Consider the following 24,582-nt stretch of genomic DNA (forward strand, 5'->3'; position numbering starts at 1 on the left):
TTCTTAAGAGAACAGGGCAATTTCTGCTGTGAGTCTCTGAAATTACTGGGCTCATGTGATGGGAATATTGTTTCTGTTGCAGTGAATTGTTATTTAACTGCACTTGTTTTGCTGTCAAGATGGAAGAAGGAGTAGAGAAGTTATACTGAAATTTTTTTCGTTTATTGAATGGATTTTAAAACTTAATGAAGAAGGAAAAGAAACAAAGAAATTAGGTTTATGTAGATTTATGTTTTCACATCCATTCTTTCATTTGTAATCAAAAACACTAGGCAGTATTCAAATCCCAGTAAAGCTCAGGTTTTGGTCAGTCTATTACTCTTAACTTGAGTGGGTGTTGAAAGCATTTGTTTCATAAAATGGCTTTGTGTAATTAATAGCCAAATTACTAACTAACTTAGAAACTTATATAAGACCAAACCCATTAATTATTTTTTTTCCTATCTGTCCTTTGAATTCCTTTCTCACAAAAGAAAAATCACTTTCATACTAAATATGGAAACTGCTGAATGCTTTATAACTTTAACTGGCCTCATGACAGTCCTGTGCAGAAATTAGGTAGGTATTTGGTATTTGAAATTAGGCATTTGAAATATGTATCAGCTTTGAGACTGCCCAAGGAAATACTTGAGAAACAAATGAGTCAGACCACATGTCCACTTGGCTACTGGAAAACTATTCACCCATGCCTTTTCCGCAGTCATCTATGTGGTGATTACTACAGACCACTGGTCCCTACCAGCTGGGATGGGGGTAAGTCCTGGTGACCCCAGCATCGCAGTTCTGTCTCCTTTCCCTCTACAACTGCTCTGTCAACCAGCATTTCTAGAAACCAGCACGATTGTGCAGTGTGTGCCTTGCAGCTTCATCCTGTACCTCAGATAGTTCTGTCTTCTCCTTCTCAATTGTACCTTCTTGGCATTCCTCTTAACTTCCTGTAGCTCATCTTCTTCCAGACATGTCAACAGCAGTCATGGGAGAGGAAAACTAGCTTGTACAAAGAGTAAGTACAGTGAATTGTAATTTTGAGAGGTGGAGAAACTGAAACTTGGGGCTTGCAAGAATTCTCTCTTTCACTTGTGTGGGAAAGCACCAAACTCCCCAAGTCCAGTGAAGAGTCTAATATGAAAAAGAAATCTGAATAGATATTGATTTTAAATTTTGCCTTTGGCAGAGGTAAATATTATCTGACCCAGGAAAGAGATACTGAAAACCTTTTGCGTCCTAAATATTACACTGTATAAAGTTAAGGGTTAGTGGAATTAAAGGATCATCATCTGGACCACAGGAGATGAAAGCGTCAGTGTACATAGAGCAACCAGGATTGGAATTAGAAAGTGTAATTCTAATACAGATATAATTACTTACCAACACTAGTCTTTAATCAAGCTTGGCTTGTGATTGCCTTAAGTTCTTCTGTGAGGTTTGTAAGTCCCTTTTCATAGCTTTGGTCTTAATATTCAAAAGACTTTTTTAGACTTGTGTATTTTCTTATCATTGTGCACTATCATTTTTAAGGGGAAAAATATTTTTTTTAATATTTACTTCAAAAGACAAATGGCTGAAGCCTTCAAACCTAAAACGCAGTGTAAAAATCTTCCTTCTAGTAAAAGGAAAAGGATCTTTATATGCATTCTGTAGAAGACTCTTGCAAACATTGATGACTGTGGTACTAGAAAACTGTACTGAGGAGAAAATATGACTATCCCTGGTGCCTTGAGAGTGGGAAGATAAGCTCCAGTGTTCTCTCAGAGAACCCATGTAAAAATATGATCTGGGAGGTTCTTTCTACACAGCTGTGTCCTCTGTTGGCCACGAGTACAGGAATTTTTACATTTTTGTTATCAGATAATACTGCATGAGTGCTCTCTGTCTCTATCATTAGTTTCTTTTTTAATCTAAAGATTTTTAAAATTAACCTCTTCCACTGAGAGAGGTGGCAGGCCTGTGCAGCTGAAGAAACAATTTATTTCAGATTGTAACAGCTTTTTCTTGTCAAAAGGTGAAGTTGAAACTTTGAATGAAGGGTTGCTGGAGCTGTTTATTTTTAGCATGTGTGGAGGAGTGATAGAAGTTTAATTAGAAAATGCTGTAGTTCTATAGACTATAATAGAAAACTCTGCAGATACTGGCAGAAAAGTTTATATTGGATTCTAAATGTTTAAACTGATTTATTTAATTTTAATTAAATCCTGTAATATGAATTCCACATAGAACAGATTTTCTTGAAATTAAGGTAAAATAGTGTTAAAAGGAAGCCAACTGAGTTTGGATTAAAATTGCCAAACACTGAACATCAGTGTTTTCAGTCATTCATACTTGGTTGTGAAAGGCGCAGTCTGAAGTTCAGGTGACTTCGTTCAAATTAGTCAGTTGCTGATACTAATGAAGTATAAGGTTTAGGGTTTTCTTCTTAGAGTCTATTCTCATACATTTTCCTGGTGAGTGTTCTGCTTATTATCAATTTACATAATCGTATATGTACATATCCTAATTTTACTTGCTGTAATTTGTGTAGCAAAAATTCAAAATGCTAGATGTGAATGTCCTTTATTCCTATGTACAAATGAATAATATACTGTAGCTGTCTAACCTGTAACCAGAAAATAGTGGCTGCTGATGACTGCTCTGTGTTTGTGATAATACTCTCTCACCACCAAAGCAAAACACCACATCAGCTGCCTTTTTTATATTGCAGTAGGACATGATGCTGTATTTTCTCCCATATATAAAAAAGAACCCCAGCCTACTGCACATGAAATGAAATATTTGCATTGCAATCATGTCTATTACTTTTTGTGGAAAACTGCTGTTTCTTTCCCTTAACTCTATTTTTGCTGCCTTCTCACTAGCAATTCTTGCTCCAGGTGCTCTGAGTTGTTGCTAACACTCTGTCAAAATCTGTGACTGTTATGGCACAAAAATGTACAACTGCAAATTAAAGAAATGTCTTAATATCTGCATAGCGCTTGTGGTCATACCTCTCCCATACCTGTCACTTGCCTTCTCTATGTGTCTTTTTTGCCTGAAATGGACCCTGTTTATGAGTGTTGGTAAACATTTTCAACATGCTACTGAGTCCGATTTAAAATTTTACAGCTTGATCCTTTGCTTTAAGCCTTATATTGAATGTGAAATGTGAATTCCTGGCAATGGTGAGTATCAACTCTAAATTAGTGCACATGACAGGCATGATAACTCAGAAGAGACTCAGAAAAGGTTAGTAATTGTCATTTCTCCAAACTGATAATGCATGTCAGAAGCACCTTTGGGCAAGTGATCCTTTAAGAGGCAGTGAATTCAGATAAGGTAGAGGGCCTAAAAAAGTGTGACTTTTGCTTTTCAGCTCTCTAATTGTGGTTTTGTTTACAGCCTATCTTCCACCATTCCTTCCACATCTACCATGTGCTCTAATTATTTCCCCATCATTGCTGCCTTCTATTTTTAGACTTTTTGAAGCAGTGTTCAAATCTCCTCTCCAATTTCTTTATAGAGTGATGAAAACCTACTGCAACAGCACTCATGATAAGCAGCAAAGTTGTAGCATAGTTTATACACAACTTCAGAAAGGCATACATACAGAGAAGGTATAGCTGCAGTGTGCAATGTCTGTCACAGGAGTGACTGAAGTCTTCTTGCACAAGAAAGTAATGTGTTTTGTTGGTGCAGTGTTCATTACTTTGCCTTTGACTTTTGGTAAAACCGATACTAATTGAAATTGTGTGTCAGAGCTGAAAGTGTGTGAAGGGATACCTGTGGGAGGAAGAGGGAGAACAAAGTGTACATGCCCCATGTTTACTTAACCATAGTATAATTCTGCCAGTTGGACAAAGGGACTATGCTGCTAATTGCCCTGCTACAAGCCAAGTGAAACACTGAGGACCAAATCTGTGTAAATGACATTCAGGTTACTTGAGAAGTTTTACAAAACTGTTCTTGCTGAAGGAGAGACCTGGGAATTATTGTGCCTCAGAGTTCACAGGTTGCACTAGGCAGATGCAGTTCTGATTTACTTTCTTTTCTTCACTCTTACTTCACTATTGTCTGCCTTTTTCTGGACCAACACTGTAGGGTCAGCCTTGGAGTGTGTGTTGTCCTGTTACTGTGCCCTGACTGGAGAATAGCTGTTTTAGTCTGGTGTTGCTTGTTTTTAAGCTTTCAGAAGTGGTTTCACTTTGTCTGATCCTGGGATCTTAATTGGTGCAGCTGAATTAGAAGGTTTGCTGGCACTTTTGAAAATCTCACTTTACGTTTACAGAAGTAGAGGTGGGGGTGGTGCAGGTGTAAGGAGCAGCTGGAGGCTGGGAGCTGGAATGAGCAAGTTCCCGCCTGTTGCAGACGTCGTGGTAAAATCTAACTGTGTTCTTGCACTGCAGAGGGTAGCTGAAACACCCTTGATATTCTTATATTGCCAGCTGATAAACATGAACACAGTGTCCTTGGTGTTGGGGGTGGAGGTCAAGCAGGGTCTTCTCAGCACCCTTGCCAGTCCCCCTTGGTTTGACTGTGAAAAGAAAATGCACAAGTACATTTGCTGATGGCTCTGTGGTTAAAAAATGTTGATGAATGTTAAGTCACTAACACCATTTGAGGAACGCAGTGCCTTCTATCACTCATTTTATGTGTAATAAGTAACTCAGCAAAAACTTCAAAGGAAAAAAAAAACCATGTAAAATGATGTATTTTTAGCAAAAGATATGTTTACAACCTAGGGTTTTAATGTGGGGAAGAGTATATTTAGAGAGATCTTTAACTTTTTTCCTGACAGTTGATTTTTATAAAGTAAATTTGTTTTTTATTTGTGTTGATTTATAAGTAGAATTGGGAGTATTTAAAAATACAAGAAATATATATTCCTGTTCCTGACTAATAAAAATGATCCTTTAAGAGCTTGAGCAATTAGTCTACTTTTGTTAGTCATATAGCAAACATCAAGACATGAATTCTGTGCAAAAAATAACAATGGGTTTTTTTGTGATCTTTATTTTGCATTTCTTTTTATGTTCAGTTTTAGGGATTCTGGTTTAAGAAAGATTGTGAATTTCTTAGTCCCTGAAGAGACTTAAAAAGTTCCTGTAGTATACAAAATCAGAAAGAAGAATCCCACATTGATTGGACTTAAAAAAAAAAGTGCTGCAAAACAAGAACAAATAGTAGTCATGAGCAGTTTCTTTCCACATGACTGCTCCTGTGAATTCCTTCACTGTATCCTAACCTATAAGTTCATTAATGGTCAAACTGAATGATTTGAATAGTTCTTTACCCACAGATCTCCAAAATGAATCTCTTAAATTAGATATTGGAATCTTTTGCAAGGGGTTTGAACATTGAACATGATGATAATAATCTCATTTTTTCCTTCATGACTACCTAGCATGTTATAACTTGACTAAGATTTCTTTCTTTCAAAAAATTTAATAGAGAAAGCAATGATTTTTAAAGACTTGGAAACTAGAAACCAGGAGCTAAGTTATGGTCCTAACAAAACTGCTCCCAGTAAAGGGATGTTAAAATTTCTTTAAAATAGAAAACTTGGTTGTGGCAATTGAGATTTATGTGATTTAATTGAAGTTTCCAGCTTTATTCTGATCATACCTGTGATCCAGTACCATAAATTAAGAATTTAGACACCTTTACTGAGGTGAGATAGTCTTGTCCAAGTATTTACATCATTGCACATGATCAAGCTGTTGGGTTGTTTATCCTTTTGGCCAACCACAGTGTACTTTTTCAAACTAATGTCACAAAGAACACAGAATCACAGAATTTTCAGGCTTGGAAGGGATCTTTTAGGGAGATCATTTAGTCCAACACTCTGCCAAGGCAGGGTCATCCAGAGCAATTGCCAGAGAAACACTCCAGCTGAGTTTTGAACATCTCTGGAGTGGGAGGCTCCGCAACATCCCTGGGCAGCCTGTTCCAGCGCTCTTGTTGAGGTGGAATTTGTTGTGTTTTGGTTTATGGCCATTGCTCCTCACCCCATCATGTGCACCACTGAAAAGTCTGGCACCATCCTCTTGGAACCTGCCTTTGAGATATTTATATGTATGGATGAGATCCCCTCTGTCTTCTCCAGGGTAAAGAGACCCAGCTCCTGGAGCCTCTCCTCATAAGAGGGATGCTCCAGTCCCCTCATCATCTTTGTGGACTCTGCTGCACCCTCTTCTTGTTAGTCTTGTACTGACCAGCTCTGCATCTCTCTTGTCCTGAGGAGCCCAGAACTGGGTGCAACACTCCAGTTGTGGCCTCACTAAGGCTGAGTAGAGGGGCAGGATCACCTCCCTGTGATAGCACCTGCTGGCCATGCTCTTCCCAGTGCACCCCAGGACACGGCGGGCTCTCCAGGCCACAAGGGTGCCGCTTCCCAGCAGGTCAGTCCCCAGCCTGTTTCTGGTACTTGGGGTTATTTCTCTCCAGGTGCAGAACCCTACACTTGCCTTTGTTGCACTTGATTCTCTCTGCCCAGTGCTCAAGGTCCCGTGGAATGGCAGCATGGCCTTCAGGTCTATCAGCCATTCCCCTCAGTTTCCTGTCATCAGCAAACTTGCTCAAGCTGCATTCAATCCCTTTGCCCAGATGTTGATAAACAAGTTGAATAAGAGTGGGACAAGACTGAATAGTATGTTCAGTGAAACACCCTTCTTCATCTTTGAAATATTTATGGCTTTTTCCTGTCCCTTAGCTGCAGCCTTTTGAAAGACAAGGTGGCAGTCTACTACAGTGACAAACATAACAGGATTAGAGGAGTAGAAAACATGGAGGAGATGAAAATATAGTCATGAAATCCTCAGACTTAACAGATATCTGTTTATGAGTTGCTAATTTAAGAACTGTAGTTTCTTTTAAAAATCTTATTCCATAAGCAGAAATGCAACACAATCAGCCTGACATAACAAATAGATGCTGCAGTAATGATGTTATTGTTTCTCAGTAGGTATTATAGCTGGGTACAACTAAAAATGCACATGAAACAAAATCATATTGTTTTTAATCATACAAGCATGTTTCAACACTTAATGCATGCATACGTAGGAGCAAAAGTACTATAGAGTTATCTTCAGCTGAGCCTTCATGATTCCTCATTTCTTGAGTTTCTTAAGCCAAAACATCCTCTAAAAATAATACCTGCTGATTAAAATAGCAACAATCTTTATGTGATGAAAACATAAATTGTCTTTTAATTATTCAAAGTGAATAAAATTAAAGTATTCATATTCAAAATTCTTGCTGTTTTCTGAAACCAGTAAGACATCCCTGGTTTTAAAACAAATTCTTGAAAATGTAAGCCTTGTGAAATTCTGCAACTACATAATTTCCATAGAAAGCTGAGTGTTTAATACCTATTCAATGTTTAATTTTCCTTTTTCCCGCATGTTTTAAACTAAAATCACAATGGGAAAACATTTCTCATTTCAAAATGATAATGGTTTTAGAAGTAAACTTGAATTCTGCAGTGATGCCAGAAGTCTGGACATTCCCTGGGAAGTGCTTGTCTTCCTTACCCCACTGGGCTGGTTCCCCATGTATTTTTACTTTTTCAGAGGAGTCTCCTAACATTTAGTTGGGTTTTTCTACAAGAAGTATATTGCATCTGTCTGGATGCAGTTCACTTTCTTTGTAGCAATCCATACAGTGCTGGGGTTTGCATTTTTGACCAGACAGTCTTGATAACAAACCAGTGATAACACACCAGTGTTTTGGTTCTTGGTAAGCAATGTTTATACAGTGTCAAGGTTTTCTCTCCATGACCCTACTGAAAAAAGGCCACTAGAAAGGGGGTGTGCAAGAGGCTGGGAGGGAACACAGCCAAGACACCTGACCCTGGCAGACCAAAGGGATGTTCCATACTGTATGATGTGCTCAGTCATGAAAGCTGAGAGAAAGGAGAAGGATGTAAGGGCATTAATGGTGATGGCATTTATCTTACTGAGCAACTGCTACGCAGTCTGAAGAAGTGGCTGGCCACCTACCTGCTGATGGGAAGTAGTGAATACATTCCTAATTTTGCTTTGCCTCAGCATGAAGTTTTTGCCTTTTTTATTAAACTGTCCTTATCTTGACCCAGGAGCTTTTCCCATCTTTTCTTCTCCTATGCTATCTGTGCTATTGTGGGTACAGGGGGAGAGACCAGCTGGGTGGATATCTGTCAGCCAGAAACTGACAGCATCTGGGCACTCACTGAAAACTCCCACCAAACCAGACTGCAAAGGCGTACTCTTTCTTCACTCAGCTTGCCCATGCAGACCTGATTCTAGAATATTGCTTGAGGAAGAGAAGCTAGTTGTATAAAGGATAAAGTACTATAACAATTGTTTTGATCATTGCCTTTTCTTGAATTGTAATGACTTTTAAGTCTTCTCTGTTGACCTGATTTAGTATTCTGTGGCCTTTTGGAAGTGGAATGGACTTCGCTTTGCATTTTTAGCCTGCAGTGTGCATTGCAAGTACTTTAAAAGCAAACATGTTTTTTAATGTAGAATTTCTTGAACTGTAGAATAGAATGTGAATTTCAGCATTATTGGGATACAATGACAGCTGACTGTAAGAGATTTATATCCTATTCACATTAACTTCAGGGAACTGCAGGCCTTGAGTTACGGGGAATCAAATCCCTGCAACTTAATGAAAATCACACGAGAATATTAAAAAAACCCACACTAAATTGTGTGAAGAATACATGAATGTTTGCATATGACAGAAGTTTGAAAAATCTCATAAGCATTTCATTAGACCAGGTTCTGTCTGGAGAAAATTACTTATGTACTTGTGAATTTAACATCGCTGAAATTCACGAGGATGATGTCCTCAAAAATCACGTGATCAATTTTGAATGTTTTACTCTTACCTATTTAGCAAATTCTCTCTCTCAAACTAATATGAAGATGGGTACCAATCAGTTTTTTTTAAGAGGTATGGAGGAGAGACAGTTGGGTTGACCAGCTTCCTGAAAATGTTTCAGTGTCCATCCGGACATTTGTGTGGGTTTCCACCCTTGAACAAAGGACTCAGCTCAGCAGAGCACGCAAACACTTGCCTTTTTTATGCCTTTGTCTGTGAGCACTTCTTTCCGCCCTTCAGATGGCCCTTGCAGACACCATTGCATTGGGATACCACTGTGGTTTCCTGTGTCTTTACCTCAGACCTTAGTCAGGAGCCAGCTTTGGCTGGCAAACCCTGCCAACACAGCAGCCTCCTCTTCACAAAGTAATAGCTGTGGTTAAGACGTCGTTCTTTGCAAATCAATTTTGGCAAGGATGACAGCTAAGGGCAGGAGCAGGACTGGTGTTTAGGTGCCTAAGCCATTCAATTGGTCTTAATCCTCCCTCTTATTAGCCTGGCTTTGTGGAAGGTAGATGGACTCACTTTAAAAAGATGAAACAAGCTTTCATTTTGGTCTTTTCTTTTTGATCACAACAACAAAAGACCTGGGAAACTCCGATTAATTAGTATAGCCTGGGCTGATGAAAAGAATAAGGAATAAAGAATAAAATTGAAAGAAAAGTGTCTAAAGCTTTGAGAGGAGTGGAAGCATGTACTGCCAATACAGATGTTAAATACTTCTGTCTGTTTGTGTAATTTTCTCAGGATTTGCCTGTCATTGACATGAAGAACTAAGATGGCAAGACAAGTAGAGGGTTTTGTTTGGACCATGATGGTGCTGATAGTGGCCTCCTCTAAAAGTCAGTTTGAATAATAAAAACCACTTTCATTCTATTGTTGCAATGTACCTTACTGGCTGTATATTTCATAGAATGAGATTGCATGTGAAGATAGTAGTAGAAATTTCCAGAGAATTTGTGGTAATCATGCAGGTGGACTTGTAAGGACTAATTTCGCAGTCTCACAAATGTTCTTCCAAATAGCTCTGATATATTCCTATATCCTGAATTGAGAAAATTCATACTATGCATAAGTAAGTAAACCTTTCTGATAGGACAGATGTTCTCTTAACCACAGGAGTTTTTTTAATGAGTTGCACTTGGCTTTTGGTTTCTTCATACTTATAACTATTAGTTTCATTGGTCTTTATGCTTCCTTAAGGATGTGATTTACTGACTTTATGAATTGAGGACTTTTAGCAAGGTAGTTACAATTTCTGAATCCAAGATATGTTTGAGCTGATTGCTGTGAAGGTGGAGCAGCAAAAGATCAGTGTGAGAACTTTTTTAATGATGAAAATAAGATATGTCAAAATAATTTTCTTTTTCTTGATGAAGTACTTTTGTTTCAGCAAAAGTACTTTTGTTTCCACTGTGTGTGGGGAAAGAAATTTGCATAATGGTTTGAGATACTGCTACTGTAGCAGTTCAGACTTTTCTGGTGTCTGATAGACATGCTTGAAATATATATATTAGTTAAGCAGATTATCACTTGAAAATACAATTGTATTTTTACTGAGAAGTTTTTCTGAGGTGATAAAATATATTGATATTTAATGAAGCATGAAAGACTTAAATGAACCATGAAAGCAATAGTTAAACTAATTAACTGTGTATAAAGCCTCTTAGAATATGTATGTTATGTGGGCTGTATGCTTGTTATTTCTGCCTGGTTAAACTGACAACTAGGATAACATTCTTACTTTTAAACAGTATCTTGTTTTTAGTGTGAGGAAAGAAAAAAATGTGCTGCTCAGAATCTCAGGGACAATATTGTTTGAAAAATAATAGTGTCCTTGAACAGTTGACTTTATCTGGGAAACAAAAACATACTGAAGGTGACTGCAAATTACTTAGATTCCTGATTCCATACTGCAGTTTCTGAGGTTTTTTCCATGCTAGCATTTGTCACCTGTTATAAAGGGGTATCACTATTAAACAGGCTGACTTCTTTTTCTTTTTCTTTTTCTTCTTCTTCTTTTTCTTCTTCTTTTTCTTCTTCTTGTACATTTTGGTCTCTTAGAGGGGGAAAGATGTTATTCTGAGAAAGAGCAATCAAATGCCTTGGATTATCTGTAGAGATTTAGAAAATGAGCCTCATGTGGTATTAGAGTTTAACATTAAACAACACCTTTATTGCATGCTTTTTTTGCTGAACTCATGCTATTACTGGAATGTGACGTGCAGCACAGTCTGGCACTGACATATCAGGTGGCAAAGACTGAGGCCTGGCCCACGCTGGAGGTAGAAATAATCCTCTTGCTCTTCTCCTCTGCTCAGAACTCGTGCACAGAAGGCGGCAGGTTTTGCTTGGAGGATGTTGTCCTAGAGCACTGGAGTTAAGGCAGCCTTCATCTACTGAGAATCTGTCCCCTCACCCTTGGTGCTCTGCTGCATCCCCTTTTACAAATAACTAAAGGAGGCAGAAGGTCTTCCCTTGGCCTGGGGCCTGGAGGAAGGAAAGGATCTTCTTCCCATCATTGCCATGCAGGCAGGCTGACAGGAGAAACGTGTATAAGGTGTGCAACAAGGAAGGTAGATAACAGTCCAATGAACACAGCAAGAAACCAAAATTATGTCTGAACAGAAGGTACATTTCTGTGCTGATTTACTTGGATACATGGAATGATAAGGTCTTTAGAGTAATGGATCTACATGTGCCCAGAGTTACAGATAGCAAAGTTCCTATGTGGTATTTTCAAAAACACTAAGACCATTCAGATAACAGAAACTATCTGAGCATGTTCTAATTAAAACTGAGGGAAAAGAAAATCAGGAATTAATGGAAAATATTCCAAGAATGTATTTCTAACATGAAGAAAAGCACACATGTGCAGGGAAGGTTGAACAGTGCTAGAAGTTGTTGTGGCAGATGAAGTGTTACCTAGTACAGAGAATTATTTTTTCTAGAATGTTTTCTTGTTGCTCCTCCATAGTTGGCTGCATTGTAATCAGATGATATCAACAAAAAAGTATGCTAATAAAATTGCTTAAATCAATTAATTTATTTTGCAGATGACTGCAATGCTGTTAAGATGCTGGGCAAAATGTTTCCCAATTGATTTCATGTGAGTCCTATAATTCACAATATATGAGGAAGTTTTAAAAATATAATTTTTTTTATTTTCTTCCCAAGTAAGTGAAATTGTAGTCTGTGCTCTCATGTGCATACAGATATATGCTCTGTGTTTATTTAAATCAGATTCAGGCAGTAATTGCCCAGTGGAACTGCAGCTGGAAGGTATTATCTCTTAATTCCAATACAATTATCTTCTGTTCATTCAAACACCTCTAAATGTCCATTTTGATTATAGTAATACTTTTCTCTTTGTCTGCATTGTAGTGGTGTTCTAAGAAGCTGGCCAATTCTGAATCTTAAAACGGGAAACTTGTTGTGTTTTATCCCCTGATAGTATTCACCATTATATATGAATATATATTGCACTTTCAGTGGAGTTTCTCTTGATTTGTACCAGTTATTTGATTATGAGGCTTGCACAATGTATTAATAGTTAAGAAATACAACTAAATGGTCAGACTAAGTTTTGTGCATAGAAACTGGTTGCTAATAATATGGAAAGGTAGCACAAAGCAAAGGCATAAAGCTGTAAGTTTTCTGTAATAGAAAAGGACATACCATATTAGCCTAATAAGGACAAATGCAGAAGTCATCTAATGTTACTGATAACAAATAGGGAGTTACCTATTGCAGCTGAAACATTTATATTTTAGTTCAGTTAAACATTAACGTGTGTGTGCACTAGTTAACTGATAACATTTTATGTTTTATGCAAAATAAAAAAACAAAGTAGCTTTCTAAATAACTTTTCAGTAAGTGATAGGTCTTCCTGATTTAGATAAAATGGATTCAAAATTAGTATGAAATATTACAGATGTCTGTAGATCCAATTGAAAAATCTTTTTTTTACTGTGTCTGTTCTTTCCTGGAAGTTCCCTGAAACTGTTTCATAATATATTCTTAGTTTAGTCATTACAAGACCACTGTTTTCATTTGTTTAAATTTAGTGGTTGAAGTGTTCCATAGAAGTAGGTGATCTCATTGCTGTCTGCTCTAAACCAGCTAAGTTAATCACCTGTGAGGTATTGTTTTCACTGGTTGCTTCTGGATAATTTTTTACCTTGGTTCCAGGTGAAAGGAGACATTGTTTGTCATTGTGCTTTGTCAGTCTCTTTTGTCTCAGTAGAGTTGCAGAAAGTACATGCTTGATTACTTCATACAAAGATTGCAAATAACACTGGAAATTAGTGCAAGTTAATTTATCAACTGCACTCTGATAGTGAAAAAATTGCCTTTACAAGATTCAAAGCATGAAGAATCTTTAAAAGTGCATACACAGTACTGTCTCTTAATACCATGCCATTTTATAATTCTCTTTAGTGTATTTTCTTGAGATTATTGATTGTAAAGATTAGGTCTCTGTAAACAGTGAAGAACATGGGTATATCCAGTACTAGTCAGATTAATGGTGTGTCTAACTCAGTGTTCAGAGTGGACACTGCCAGAGGATTTGGAGAAAACTTGTTACTAAATGTCATTGGTAAGACTGTGTTAAGAAAACCAAGCTATGATCATATCCATAATGTTAAAACAGTGACCTTTTAGGATCTTAATTTCAGGATTTTCTCTCTAACTACAAATCCTTGATTGTTTTTGTTTTGTTTTTAAAGACAATAGCTGCTAAGAATCACTGCTTCACTAGTGTGTAGTGGCTGTGTGATGTGTAGTTGAGAAACTACAATGTTTTGTAAGACTTGCAACACAAATGATAATTCAGCAACTTTTTGAGTCATAGTTTAATAATTTACTTGTACTCTGAAAAACTCCAGCTTGCATGCTATAAAAAAAAGCTCATACCTCATAAACTTGTGACTGAGTTTTTGTCTAGTTCACCTAGAAACTTCAAGGTCTTCCAGAAAGATCTGGACTCAGAGCATGATGCCAGTTTGGAGAAGCCCAGTTTTCCAAATCAGCAAATATTTTATCTGATCATATGGTCAAAGAGGCAAATGACAATATTCCCCCTAGCTTACCTTTTTAAAATATATTTGCTCCCCTTTGAAACTTCAGTTTATCACACTTAAAGAAGGTTTGAAGGGGTTTGATATCCACTGCCCTGCAGCTAGTGTCTCTGTCTACATTGTTGTGCAGTAGAGTCTCTTAGGTGCTGTGGAAATGATAGAAAAGTGGCTGTTTAGTTTAAGGGCAAAGGGATAAGTGCTAGCTCTCTAGCAGTCATTAATAATATAACTGAAATTGCTGCAGGGGAAGCCTGAAAACTTTGGCAGGCTCAAGGTGAGAGGGACTAAGATATTACCATTGGAAAGCAAGTCTTCTATGCAAACATTTGAGTTTTTTGAGTTACCAGCCGCTGTGAAGTCCCCACACCTCCAAACAGGGGTGTCAATGACCCTGCAGATATGGTGAAGACAGTAAAGATGTATGTAGTAACTGGAGGCTGCAATCCTCTGCAAATGCAGAGGATTAAATGTGTTGTGAAAAAAGACCAAATGCGTTTTCAAACAGCCGTGGTGAGTTTAATCTATGTGAAGAATACATTCACACAATCTGCTTAATTACTATGGTGTCTGTCCTCTTTATTTATGGTCTTACAACATGCTTTTTTGCTTGTGCCTTGTTCTCCCCATTTTGGTGAATAGAGAGTCCACAGAAACAAGAGTGGAAGCCCAATACAAGGAAAGTATTAAAACCAACCACTTCCAAAGCTCTTCACATGTACATTTTCTGTGTATGTGTACACAGAAAATCCCCTAGGGAAATTAATTTTTTGCTCTCTTGTTGTAATTCTTTTATTTCTAGCTGTTGCTCTAACAGTAGCAAGAGACAGGTTTTCAGATCACTTTAGTAACTTTGTTTCATAGTAATTAGTTCAGTAGCTATAGAATTTATTAATCAAAGAGATGTTTGAATTTGATCCAGTGTTATGTATTTGGTATGTATGTAGTGGGTTTCAGAACATCTGACAATTAAAAGTGGTTTTGCTTTTGTATGTTTTTGTTGACCATGATTTATATATGGAGAGAATAGTTTACAATTTCAAAGGTTTGGTGAAGTAGTTCCATTTTTTAACCTGAGATACTTGGAAGAATGAAAAAATGACTGCTCTTAACATAAAGAAATAGGCAAAGAAATTGGTTGATTATCAGTCAATATCTGATAAAAGAAAATGGGTTTTAAGTGAAACTGATTTCATATTGGACTCTTCCTCCAAAAAGTAAGAGAATTACATAAATTAAGAAAGTCTCATCTAAAATTCTGTGTATCTAAAGTACTTGTATTTTTCTGCTTTCTTTGAATATTCTTCAGAAGATTGCAGTGAAATAATTTTGCATTTCAAGGTTGGGTGAAACTTAGCTGTTAACCAGCTAAGAGAATAAACAGGGAAAATAGGCAGCCTAATGAATGAGGAAGTGAATGGATTAAAATATTTCCATATTTTTTTTTACTGTTTCTACTTGTTTACTGTTACTGTTATATGTTTATAAGGAGAAGTTTTGATTTATGTGTTATTATGTTTATTTAGAATAAAGCACCTGCTCTGGTCAGCTGTAATTCTTACAAGGAGCTACTGTAGGGCTGATTCCTCCTTTTTAGTTGTTGTTGGCTTTATTGGACTGTCTCCTGATCTTTTATATCCTAATATAAAAGAAAAGAAACTACTTCTTTTACTTATTTAAAATATTTGGTTACATATTTTTCTTAGAATCTGCAGTGTCATTTAAACTCACTGGTACCCTCCTGAGAGTTTCCTGTTTATCTCAGCTCATGTGGATTCAAGGCACCGAGGAATTTCTAGTTGTCCTTTCACTATCCTGACATTTCCAGGCTTCAGTACAATGATACAGTAAACCTGGACTGAGGGCTCCTCTGGCACTCTGGGTATGTGGTGCCATGTGCTGATGCTGGACATAGTTATTCTGACATTTATCCAGAGCTTTTGAACACATGTTCTGACAGCATTCCTTTCAGCAGCAGATTGCTGACAGGCCATGTTGCGCCTGTTTAACTTTATGCTAGATCAGATGTGGTCTGTACTTTTGTAGTGGGCTTGAAGTCAGCATAAGCTTCCAGTCTTGTACTCAGACTTAGTTCAGCATAGATGGGATTGTATGCTGCTGCCTGATTCAGATTAAATTGATATTGTTCAGTGACCTGCAGGACATGGTCAAGGTATTGATGATGGTCTTTTGACACATTTGTGCCCATATGAAGTAGCTGATTAAATGATGACTTTGCTTTTCACAGCAGCGGCCTTTTACTTTGCAGTCTCTTTCAGTGGTGGGAGCTGGTGATTTATTTATTCTTCCATGATAATCTCCCTGCCTTCTTTTCAGTGGAAGAATTGTAATTTTCTGTCATAACAGCAAATGTTTGTCAATGGTAAAAAGAAGAAAGCCTTTTGCTTCTGTTTCCACATAAGAGTGGAAGTCTTATGTCAGTCCAGACAAATGTTCATGAGGACTAGAGTCTTGCATAACTTTTGTTCATCATTCCAGTAATACAATCTCCCCAAAGTACTTAATTTCTCATGTTTTCCTTTCAATGGCTAGCAATGAGTCCATTATCCTTACCATAACACAGCAAATTTTCTTACCTGCTGTTGGCACCCCTGAGGTACTCTTTATAAACAGATAATAATAGCAGACCCTGTAATTGAAAGGGAAACCAGAATGCATTGAGGATGCAACTTTCTGTATTTAACGGCACTGGTTTGGCACTACTCCCTTTTCTGGTTTTTCTGCTGGGATTTGGTTTTTTTTCCAACATGAAAGCTTCAAGCAGCTCAGATTTAATAATGAGTAATAGTAATTTCACTGTATTGTTGCAGATTGTTATCATTTTTCTGCTGGGATTTGTTTTTTTTCCAACATGAAAGCTTCTAGCAGCTCAGATTTAATAATGAGTAATAGTAATTTCACTGTATTGTTGCAGATTGTTATTTGAGATGACACATGGCCTTTCCCTAATGGAAATCTGACAAATGCACAGTCCTTGATTTCCTGATATGATAAAGCAGATATTATTGTTACTACTGAAATTTGTTTAAAGGTGACCTTTAAGTGAAGGGTGAATAATGGCATAATCCAGGAAAGGATCAGTATATATATTGGGCACATTTTCTCAATGCTAAATTGTAGGTTGGTATATTATTAAATATTCCATACATACATACATACATACATACATATATATATATATACACACACACACACATACACACACACATACATATGTACATACATGTATTATGTATTCCGTATGTATGTATGTATGCATGCATGCATGCATGTATGTGTGTATGTATATACACTATCCAAGCTTTACAGCTGTATTTCAGTGTCAAGGTCAAGCCCAGTCGGGTTTCCTACATTGTTGTATTCTTATAGTACACTTCTCTTTTATGTAATTTGGTGCAGCATATCTTTGGTTCTACATACTAAAGGCACTTTTCTGAAACATAGCTAACTGAACATTTATGTACACACTTACATATAGGCATATTATGTTGTATTATGTATTTTTTAATACATAAAATGTATAAAAAAAGTGTGATTTGGGCTTGTAAATTTATTTCACCCCATCCAGCTTTTTGCTAAGAGGAACAGTGTTCATGTTATTATCAGAGGCAACTTACATTTTTTGCCTAATGTTTGCTACTGATTCCAGTTTAATTCTCCATAACATTGTAAAATCAACTGCTGAGAAGCACATTGATTCAGCTTTACTGAGTTCAAAATATGTACTTTCCTGCTTCACAGGAAAGAAATTAGAATACCTTCTCTCTTTCTTTTGATTTAATTGAACATCTGTAGTGGGAACAGACAGTAATCCTACAAGAACTTAAATGCTTTGTTGTGGTGTCTGCAGTGGAGTTGAGTACAGAATCAGGAATCCTCATTACATGTTTGTCCTTGGAAACATTTGATCTGGAGAGAATTGAAGGATTTGCCTTTTCTTCCTTTGACTGGGAGAGACATTAATGCCTTAATGTACTTCTCTCTGCAGTCTGCAACCCATTTGAAGAACCTGAAGAAAAGATTGTATGAGTTGTATGCTCATATCAAAGGTAGATATAATTTGGTAAAATGGTTTACATAGAAATACTTTTCACTGTTTGTCCTGATGTTTCTGTCCTGCTTTGTGGAGTATTTTGAACAGAGAAGCAGCTAGAAATGTGAATTGTCTAATTATTAATTTTCAGCTGTGATGAGACTTTGCTAGATGTCCAACAACTTCCATGTTAGGACCTGCATTTTAACTTTCTAATCTCAATGTGTTTTAATGGAGGCAATAATGTAAACTACCATCTGTGATCTAAATCACAACAAAAGGTACACAGGGTATTTTGAAGGTATGTCCCAGTGGCCAGCTACCTTTTGTGCTACTGTCTAAGAGCTATCAGTTTGAGTCATGACAGCAGTGATTAAGAGCTGACTGTGGCCTTTAAAGAAAGTCCAGAATGCTTTGAAGTTTCATTCAGCTCAGATTCCTCTACTTAGACCTCTGAGAGATGCTGGGTTCCAGCTGTAACTCTCTCCTGCTAGTGAAACTACTCAGCCAGCACTGCAGTCTGCATGCATATTGGTGGTGTCCTTGCTTTATGCATGGGTAGTGGTAGGAATGATGCAAGGGTTTGCAATGAATTGGAGCTGCCGGGTTTTGTAGGACTCGGGGCTGTTCTGGCAGCCTCCTTGGGTTCTCTCTTCCTGTCTTCTTCATAGAGAGCTGTCCTTCAGCTGAGGGCTTTTCACCTGGTGCTTTTTCTGATGTTTTTCCCTCATGCCTGGTCTTTAGTTTATGTACTTCAGCCCATGTTTTACACATGCATAATCTATTAACTCCCCTGTAGAATATTGCTATTTATGTTTTGAGAAGTTTGCAAAATTCTTGTGTCAGTCCCATGTTTTGTCCTCATCGGAAGATTCCCATTACTTTCTGAAGTTTGCAAAGTGATGTGATCAAAATGCAGGAATTAGATGACAGAGTTCAGGGGATGCTACAATGTGAGTTCTGTGCCTCGTCATGGGTTCATAAAAGATAAATACTAACCTGCTTTGTTTATTTTAGGAGGTCTTGGTTATGGATACAAGGGCAAGTCCATTGGAAAAGGCAGTGGCAACAATGCAATAGTCACCAGCAATCCCATGACAGTTCAACAGCTGGGACCTCTTTCACCTTCAGTGAATCACCTTTCAACAGCATGCAGCCAGATCAGCCCTAGCTTACAAAGGTCTATGGATGCTTCTCCATCAGATATAAGGTCCTCAATTACCTTTTTCTATTCAGTATTTTAAAAGGAAGGGGTTTTAATTCATCTGTAATGAAAATGTGACATTTCTGGTTATTAAAATCAGAAAATCATTCTCTGTTATGCCACGGGAAATTGAATTCCACGCAATTTAATTCAGATCAACTATAATCGGACTTCATGTTGGGGTAATTCAAATAATGGGTGAAATTTGGCCACACAAAATCTGTGTATGATAGGAATTTTTATTAGATAAATGCTGTTTTATAGTCACAAACTAGATTTTTGTACTGGGTATAGGAAGTGTTATGGAGGATGAAAGCAGAAATAGTCCACATGTTACATCTGCATAGTGCTAAATGTGCCATGTTGGTGTCTTTCAAATAGCATCAAGGACAGGCAAAAAAACCCGTAAATGCTCTGCACATGTTCCTCTCTCCTAATCAAATGCATTTGCTTTCAAATGGTTTGTTTACCATCTGATAATTAATCAGATCAATTGTCCTCGAAAACTTGTTAATTTTCCTAGTTTTGTTGTGTAGGTAAAGAAAACTATGACCACTGTAAATGTTGCCTTATTATATACTACCCCACAGATAAACATTTATTAATTAATTTTAAACACTTAAATAAGAGATTATGACTTTGAGTTTTGTCAGCAAACATGAATTAGAGGAAAACAGGTATTTGAGAACCACCCTATAAGTACATCAGGCACATCCCTGGATGTTAAATATACAGTGAAAAAATATTCTAATGTATTACTTTGGAATCTACATTCCCCATTGCCTACTGAGTTGAAATGTAGTTTTTATTTACAAAAGACCATAAGGGTCTTTATTCTCAAAGCAGTTTACATTTACTGTGTTGCTTTATCACAAGCCAAGGGACATTTCTGAAATAATTGAGACTGGTACTTTGCAAAAGGAATAAAACCTTTCTTTACTCTTAAGATAATTTTTAACATTTCTGCCACTTTAGTTGTGAAGACTGAGCCTCCTGGGAAAATTTACAAAATTAATTATGCTTCCTGTGTAGACATGTCAGCAAAAACCATTCAGTGCTAAGATGATGACAAATGACAAATCCAAATACATGCCTTTCAGATCAAATAAAACTGTTGCTAGAAAAATGTAATTACAGAATTGTTACTTACTTAAGTTTTAGGTGTGCCTGTATGGTTCCAAACACTGAATGTGTGGTTGGATATATCATGTCAGTACTGAGTTATGCACTTTTGATTTTATTTCAAAGAAACATTTACTAAGGGGAAACTCAAATTGAAACTCTGGCAGAATCAAGGCTGTGGTGTCCCTAGAGTACCTTTTAATGATTTGTCAATGAAGGTGTTCTAAAATAAGTTTATCACACAAAGAATGTCAATTTCAGCAATTTTTACCTCAATTTGTTTAATAGGGCAAAACAAGTTTAAAGTCAGATTCTAACTCACAGATTGTCAAAACAGTGTGGGATTTTTTTTCTTTGTGGTTTTTTGGGAGGTTGGTTATTTGTTATTTGGTTTTGAGCTTTTTTTAAAATTAAATTTCTTGAACTATAAGCTGCTTTTGCCTAAGTGAAGTTGACTGGTTCTTCCTGGGCAGAGTGCCTTCTCCTCTCAGGCACTATGAACTGTGTTCTGGCAGCTCAACCCAAATCAGATTATTTGTTGAATTTACCAAAGCTGAAGTGAATTTTCTTGATTTTTACTGATTGAAGAAAGAAGCCAGTTGGCAAAATGAGTTTTGCTACACATAGCATCAGATTCTGGTGTACAGACCATAGAGGATGAAACCTTCCCCATTTTTTTGAGTTTCTGTAGAACTGTTTTGGAGTATTCAGTTGTGTTGCATCAAACCAGATGTAATACTGCCATTTGCTTTGATGTGAGTCAGAAAAAGATCTAGGAAAGAGCAAAGCATTCTTGGCTAGTAAATAGAAGACCATAAAAAGAGAGAAAAACGTAGTTTTCACTCTTCCATGTTTATGTTCAGGATTCTGGATTATACTCTGACATTGTGGCCTCTTTACACAAAGGGAGAATACAATGTAATTGCAAGTAATCTCTTGCAAATGTTAATGAAAGATCTGGTCCAAACTCAAGCTGGTTTAGTTTACAATAAGCAGATGCACCAATTAATGCCATCTGAGATTCTGGAACCCTGATAGATCTGGTCCCTCATTTTCATATTAGGTGTATTTATTTTCTTCCTATTAGAAAACTGCTTAGTAACAGTATGGGCTGAATTTTAAATGAATCTTCATTTTTGGGGTTGGAATTTTTATTATTTTTTGAATTTAGATGCTGAAGTGCTGCAGCTTCTTCAGAATAGCTGGCTCTTACTTATTGTATACTTGAAATTCTGGGCCAGCTTTTTATTTTTGTCCTATTATGAGACTTTTAAAAAGCAGTTTTTCTTCAGATTCACTGATGGATATGCCCCTTCATGTTAGGTATTAGTAGCTTTTTTGTATGACACTGGTTGTACTACGCATCTGATTAAAATTCTTGTCAGTACAAAAATAGACTTTTTATTGATGCACAATTTCTTTTGCATTATTCATAAAATAAAAAATGAAATTTTTTAAAAAACCTGGCAGAACACCCCTACCCTCTCCTTATATTTTCTGGGTGTGAATCATAGCATGGAGTTCAAACCTGTGGATCTGTATTTGGGGTCACAACATACTAGCACGATTTAATCACCCTATAATGAACTGTGCTGTAACAAAGCCCATTGACAACAGCCTAGATCAGCTTTTTCACAAAAAGTCATCCCTTTAGATCTAAATGGCACACAAGACTGACCTGATAGAGCAATCTCATTTTTCTCATTTCTCCCAATACAAATTGTAATCAGCATGCTAGTTGTGCATTTTGTCTGTAGTCTGTTTTGCAAGTGCCGTTTAAACCCTGATGGAGTCATGTAAGGTCCATGACAGTACCCTGCCCTGACACTGAATCAGAACAGGACGTTTCTTATTCTGATACAGCAGATCAACCATGCGTTACAAAGCAAGTATCTTGCGCAAAGGGGAATTTAACATCTCTCCCTCTGGTCACTACAGCAGGGCTTGCTGTTCTTTTAAGCTACATTTTTCCTGTTTGTGAGCTATCTTACAGATACAACACCTGCAAACTACTTCCTCTCTCTCTCAGGCTGTGCCAAGCTTCCCCTCCAGTGTCCTCGATCTGTCACTGAAATTCCATGCTTCTTCAAAACGGCGTTGTTAAAGTAATAAAACCAAGAATTCTCAAAACATAAGATGCAGAGGCTTCTGTGAGATTGTCAGGTTTATCTGGGTATATAACCAGTTCTTCCTATTGTAAGAGCTCCTTAAAAATAGAAATTTATATACTGATAGCACCACTAACTGGTAGGAAATCCAAATGTGCCTGGGTGTGAACTGGAAACAAATAAATAAGTCCAGTTAACCTTCAGCCAGCATTTACAGCCATGACTCAGGGCCCTTGAATTTTATTTCTTTTTTATCTCGTTCTGTAGAAAACAATACTTTTAAGAGCTTATATGTTAAGGGTTTTCAAGCTATCCAAAGAATATTTGCAGCATGAAGATTCATAATATCTCTGTGAAAAATGCTCAATACTAGCAAAATTACACTTTAGTGACAAATTTTGATTGCTGACTTGGAGGCAGATACATCTTCAAATCAAATGTAAGAAACCTCTTCAACCAGTTCTCCTACATTGCTAATTTATTTTGTTTGTTTTGTAAAGTTAGATATTACCTGTATTTATAAACTTGATATATAAAACTTCTGAAGGGAAGTATTTGTAGAATTCGTATGTGTTACAATTGACAATTGTCGTTCAGATTGAATATCCATTCTCTTTAGATTAGTTTTCTTTCTGTTTTTTTCCAGAAATATAATAGATGACTTAAATCATTATGGGTTTCATAGAAGGCAGGAACATAATGCTTTGGCTTCAGAAATCCAAACCTATTTACAGCACAATTGATGAAAAGACATGCAATAATTTCTGCAATGCTGGATGAAGAATCCTTATAGAAACTTGCTTTCAAAATCTTGAGGTTTTAAAGTTGGCTTCCTAAGTGACCTTTGTATAACTACTCACTAATTGAATGTGCTGAACTTGAGCCCCTAGTGTTAGGGAAAGCTCTTCTCACATGTAGCCTTTCCTTAATTTTAAGCATGTGTGTGAAGGTAAAAAATCTACTTTTGAATTTTCTAACTGCTTACTTTATTATACTTTTATTTCAGGTCACTCGTGTCATGTGAGACTCTGGTCTCTACAACGTTAAGCTTGTCGGGAGGTCATTCCCCTGTGAGTGCTGAACAAGAGTGGTCACACAGGTACAGGACACTTTCTTCTGTTCCTCCTGACCATGGTTTACAAAATGGCAGTGAACTGGGGAACTTAATAAATTTTTCGCCCGAAGCATCTACATCCAGTAACTCATTACTGTCCTACTTATATGGCATGGAAAATAAGAATTTCCCTTACTCTAGTCCCTGCCAGTCCTCAGTCTGGTCTCAATCAGCCCGCTCCAAAAAGAGAGCACTCTCTGTATCTCCTCTGTCTGACGGCATTGGGATTGAGTTCAATACAATCATTCGTACATCCCCAACTTCTCTGGTGGCCTACATCAACAGTGCCAGGGCACCGCCAGCAAACGTCTCCCCACAGCCTGAGGTCTATGGACATTTTTTGGGAGTGAGAGGAAGCTGTATACCCCAAAACTGCTCTGTTTCAACTGCCCAGAAAGGCTTCCACATGGCGAATGGCAGTGTCACTTTTCCAGGGTATGTTGAGAACGGGACAGGTGAGTACCAGCGGATGCAGCAGCTGGAGCAAGCCAGCTTACAGATGGGTGCCACAAATAACATGGTGATCCAGCAGGGTGTGCTGCCCATGGACAGCCAAGCAATGGAGATCTTGAAAAATGAACAGCTGGATGACTTCTCAGGCCCTATTGGTGACATGCCTCTTTCATCCCTGGTGCTGCCACAACCTCCTCCACAAGGGCCGCCCCCGCCGTACCATGCCCACCAGCACCGCCATCCGCACGGCCTGCCCAGCCACGTCCCCCCGCTGCAGGTGCTGCCTCCTGCCCCGGGCGCCCTGCTGGAGGAGGATGGCGAGCCGGACGATCCCAATGGCAAGCATGGCTGTTGCTGGGTTGACTGCGGGAAGCTGTATGACCATCAAGAGGAGCTTGTGCGGCACATAGAGAAGATCCACATAGACCAGAGGAAGGGAGAGGACTTCACCTGCTTCTGGGCAGGGTGCCCTCGAAGGTTCAAGCCATTTAATGCCCGTTACAAACTGCTGATTCACATGAGAGTCCACTCAGGAGAGAAGCCGAACAAATGCACAGTGAGTCTGAGTTCTGTCTTTCTTAACGACTAAAGGCTCTCTATTACTTAGGAAA

General features: G+C 37.6%; 1 protein-coding gene across 1 annotated transcript in view; it reads left to right on the forward strand.

Annotated features, from left to right (window-relative positions):
* Nucleotides 1-24,582, forward strand: part of GLIS3 (GLIS family zinc finger 3) — a 159,413-nt gene that overhangs the window by 16,585 nt on the left and 118,246 nt on the right. Inside the window, exons 2-3 of the mRNA XM_039730014.1 lie at nucleotides 18,988-19,180; nucleotides 23,411-24,527. Of these exons, the coding sequence (XP_039585948.1) occupies nucleotides 19,065-19,180; nucleotides 23,411-24,527 (1,233 nt within the window). The 5' untranslated portion in view covers nucleotides 18,988-19,064. The remainder of the gene's footprint in view (nucleotides 1-18,987; nucleotides 19,181-23,410; nucleotides 24,528-24,582) is intronic.

The sequence above is a fragment of the Passer montanus genome, unplaced genomic scaffold (assembly GCF_014805655.1).
Source record: "Passer montanus isolate IOZ18808 unplaced genomic scaffold, ASM1480565v1 scaffold7, whole genome shotgun sequence".
NCBI lineage: Eukaryota > Metazoa > Chordata > Aves > Passeriformes > Passeridae > Passer > Passer montanus.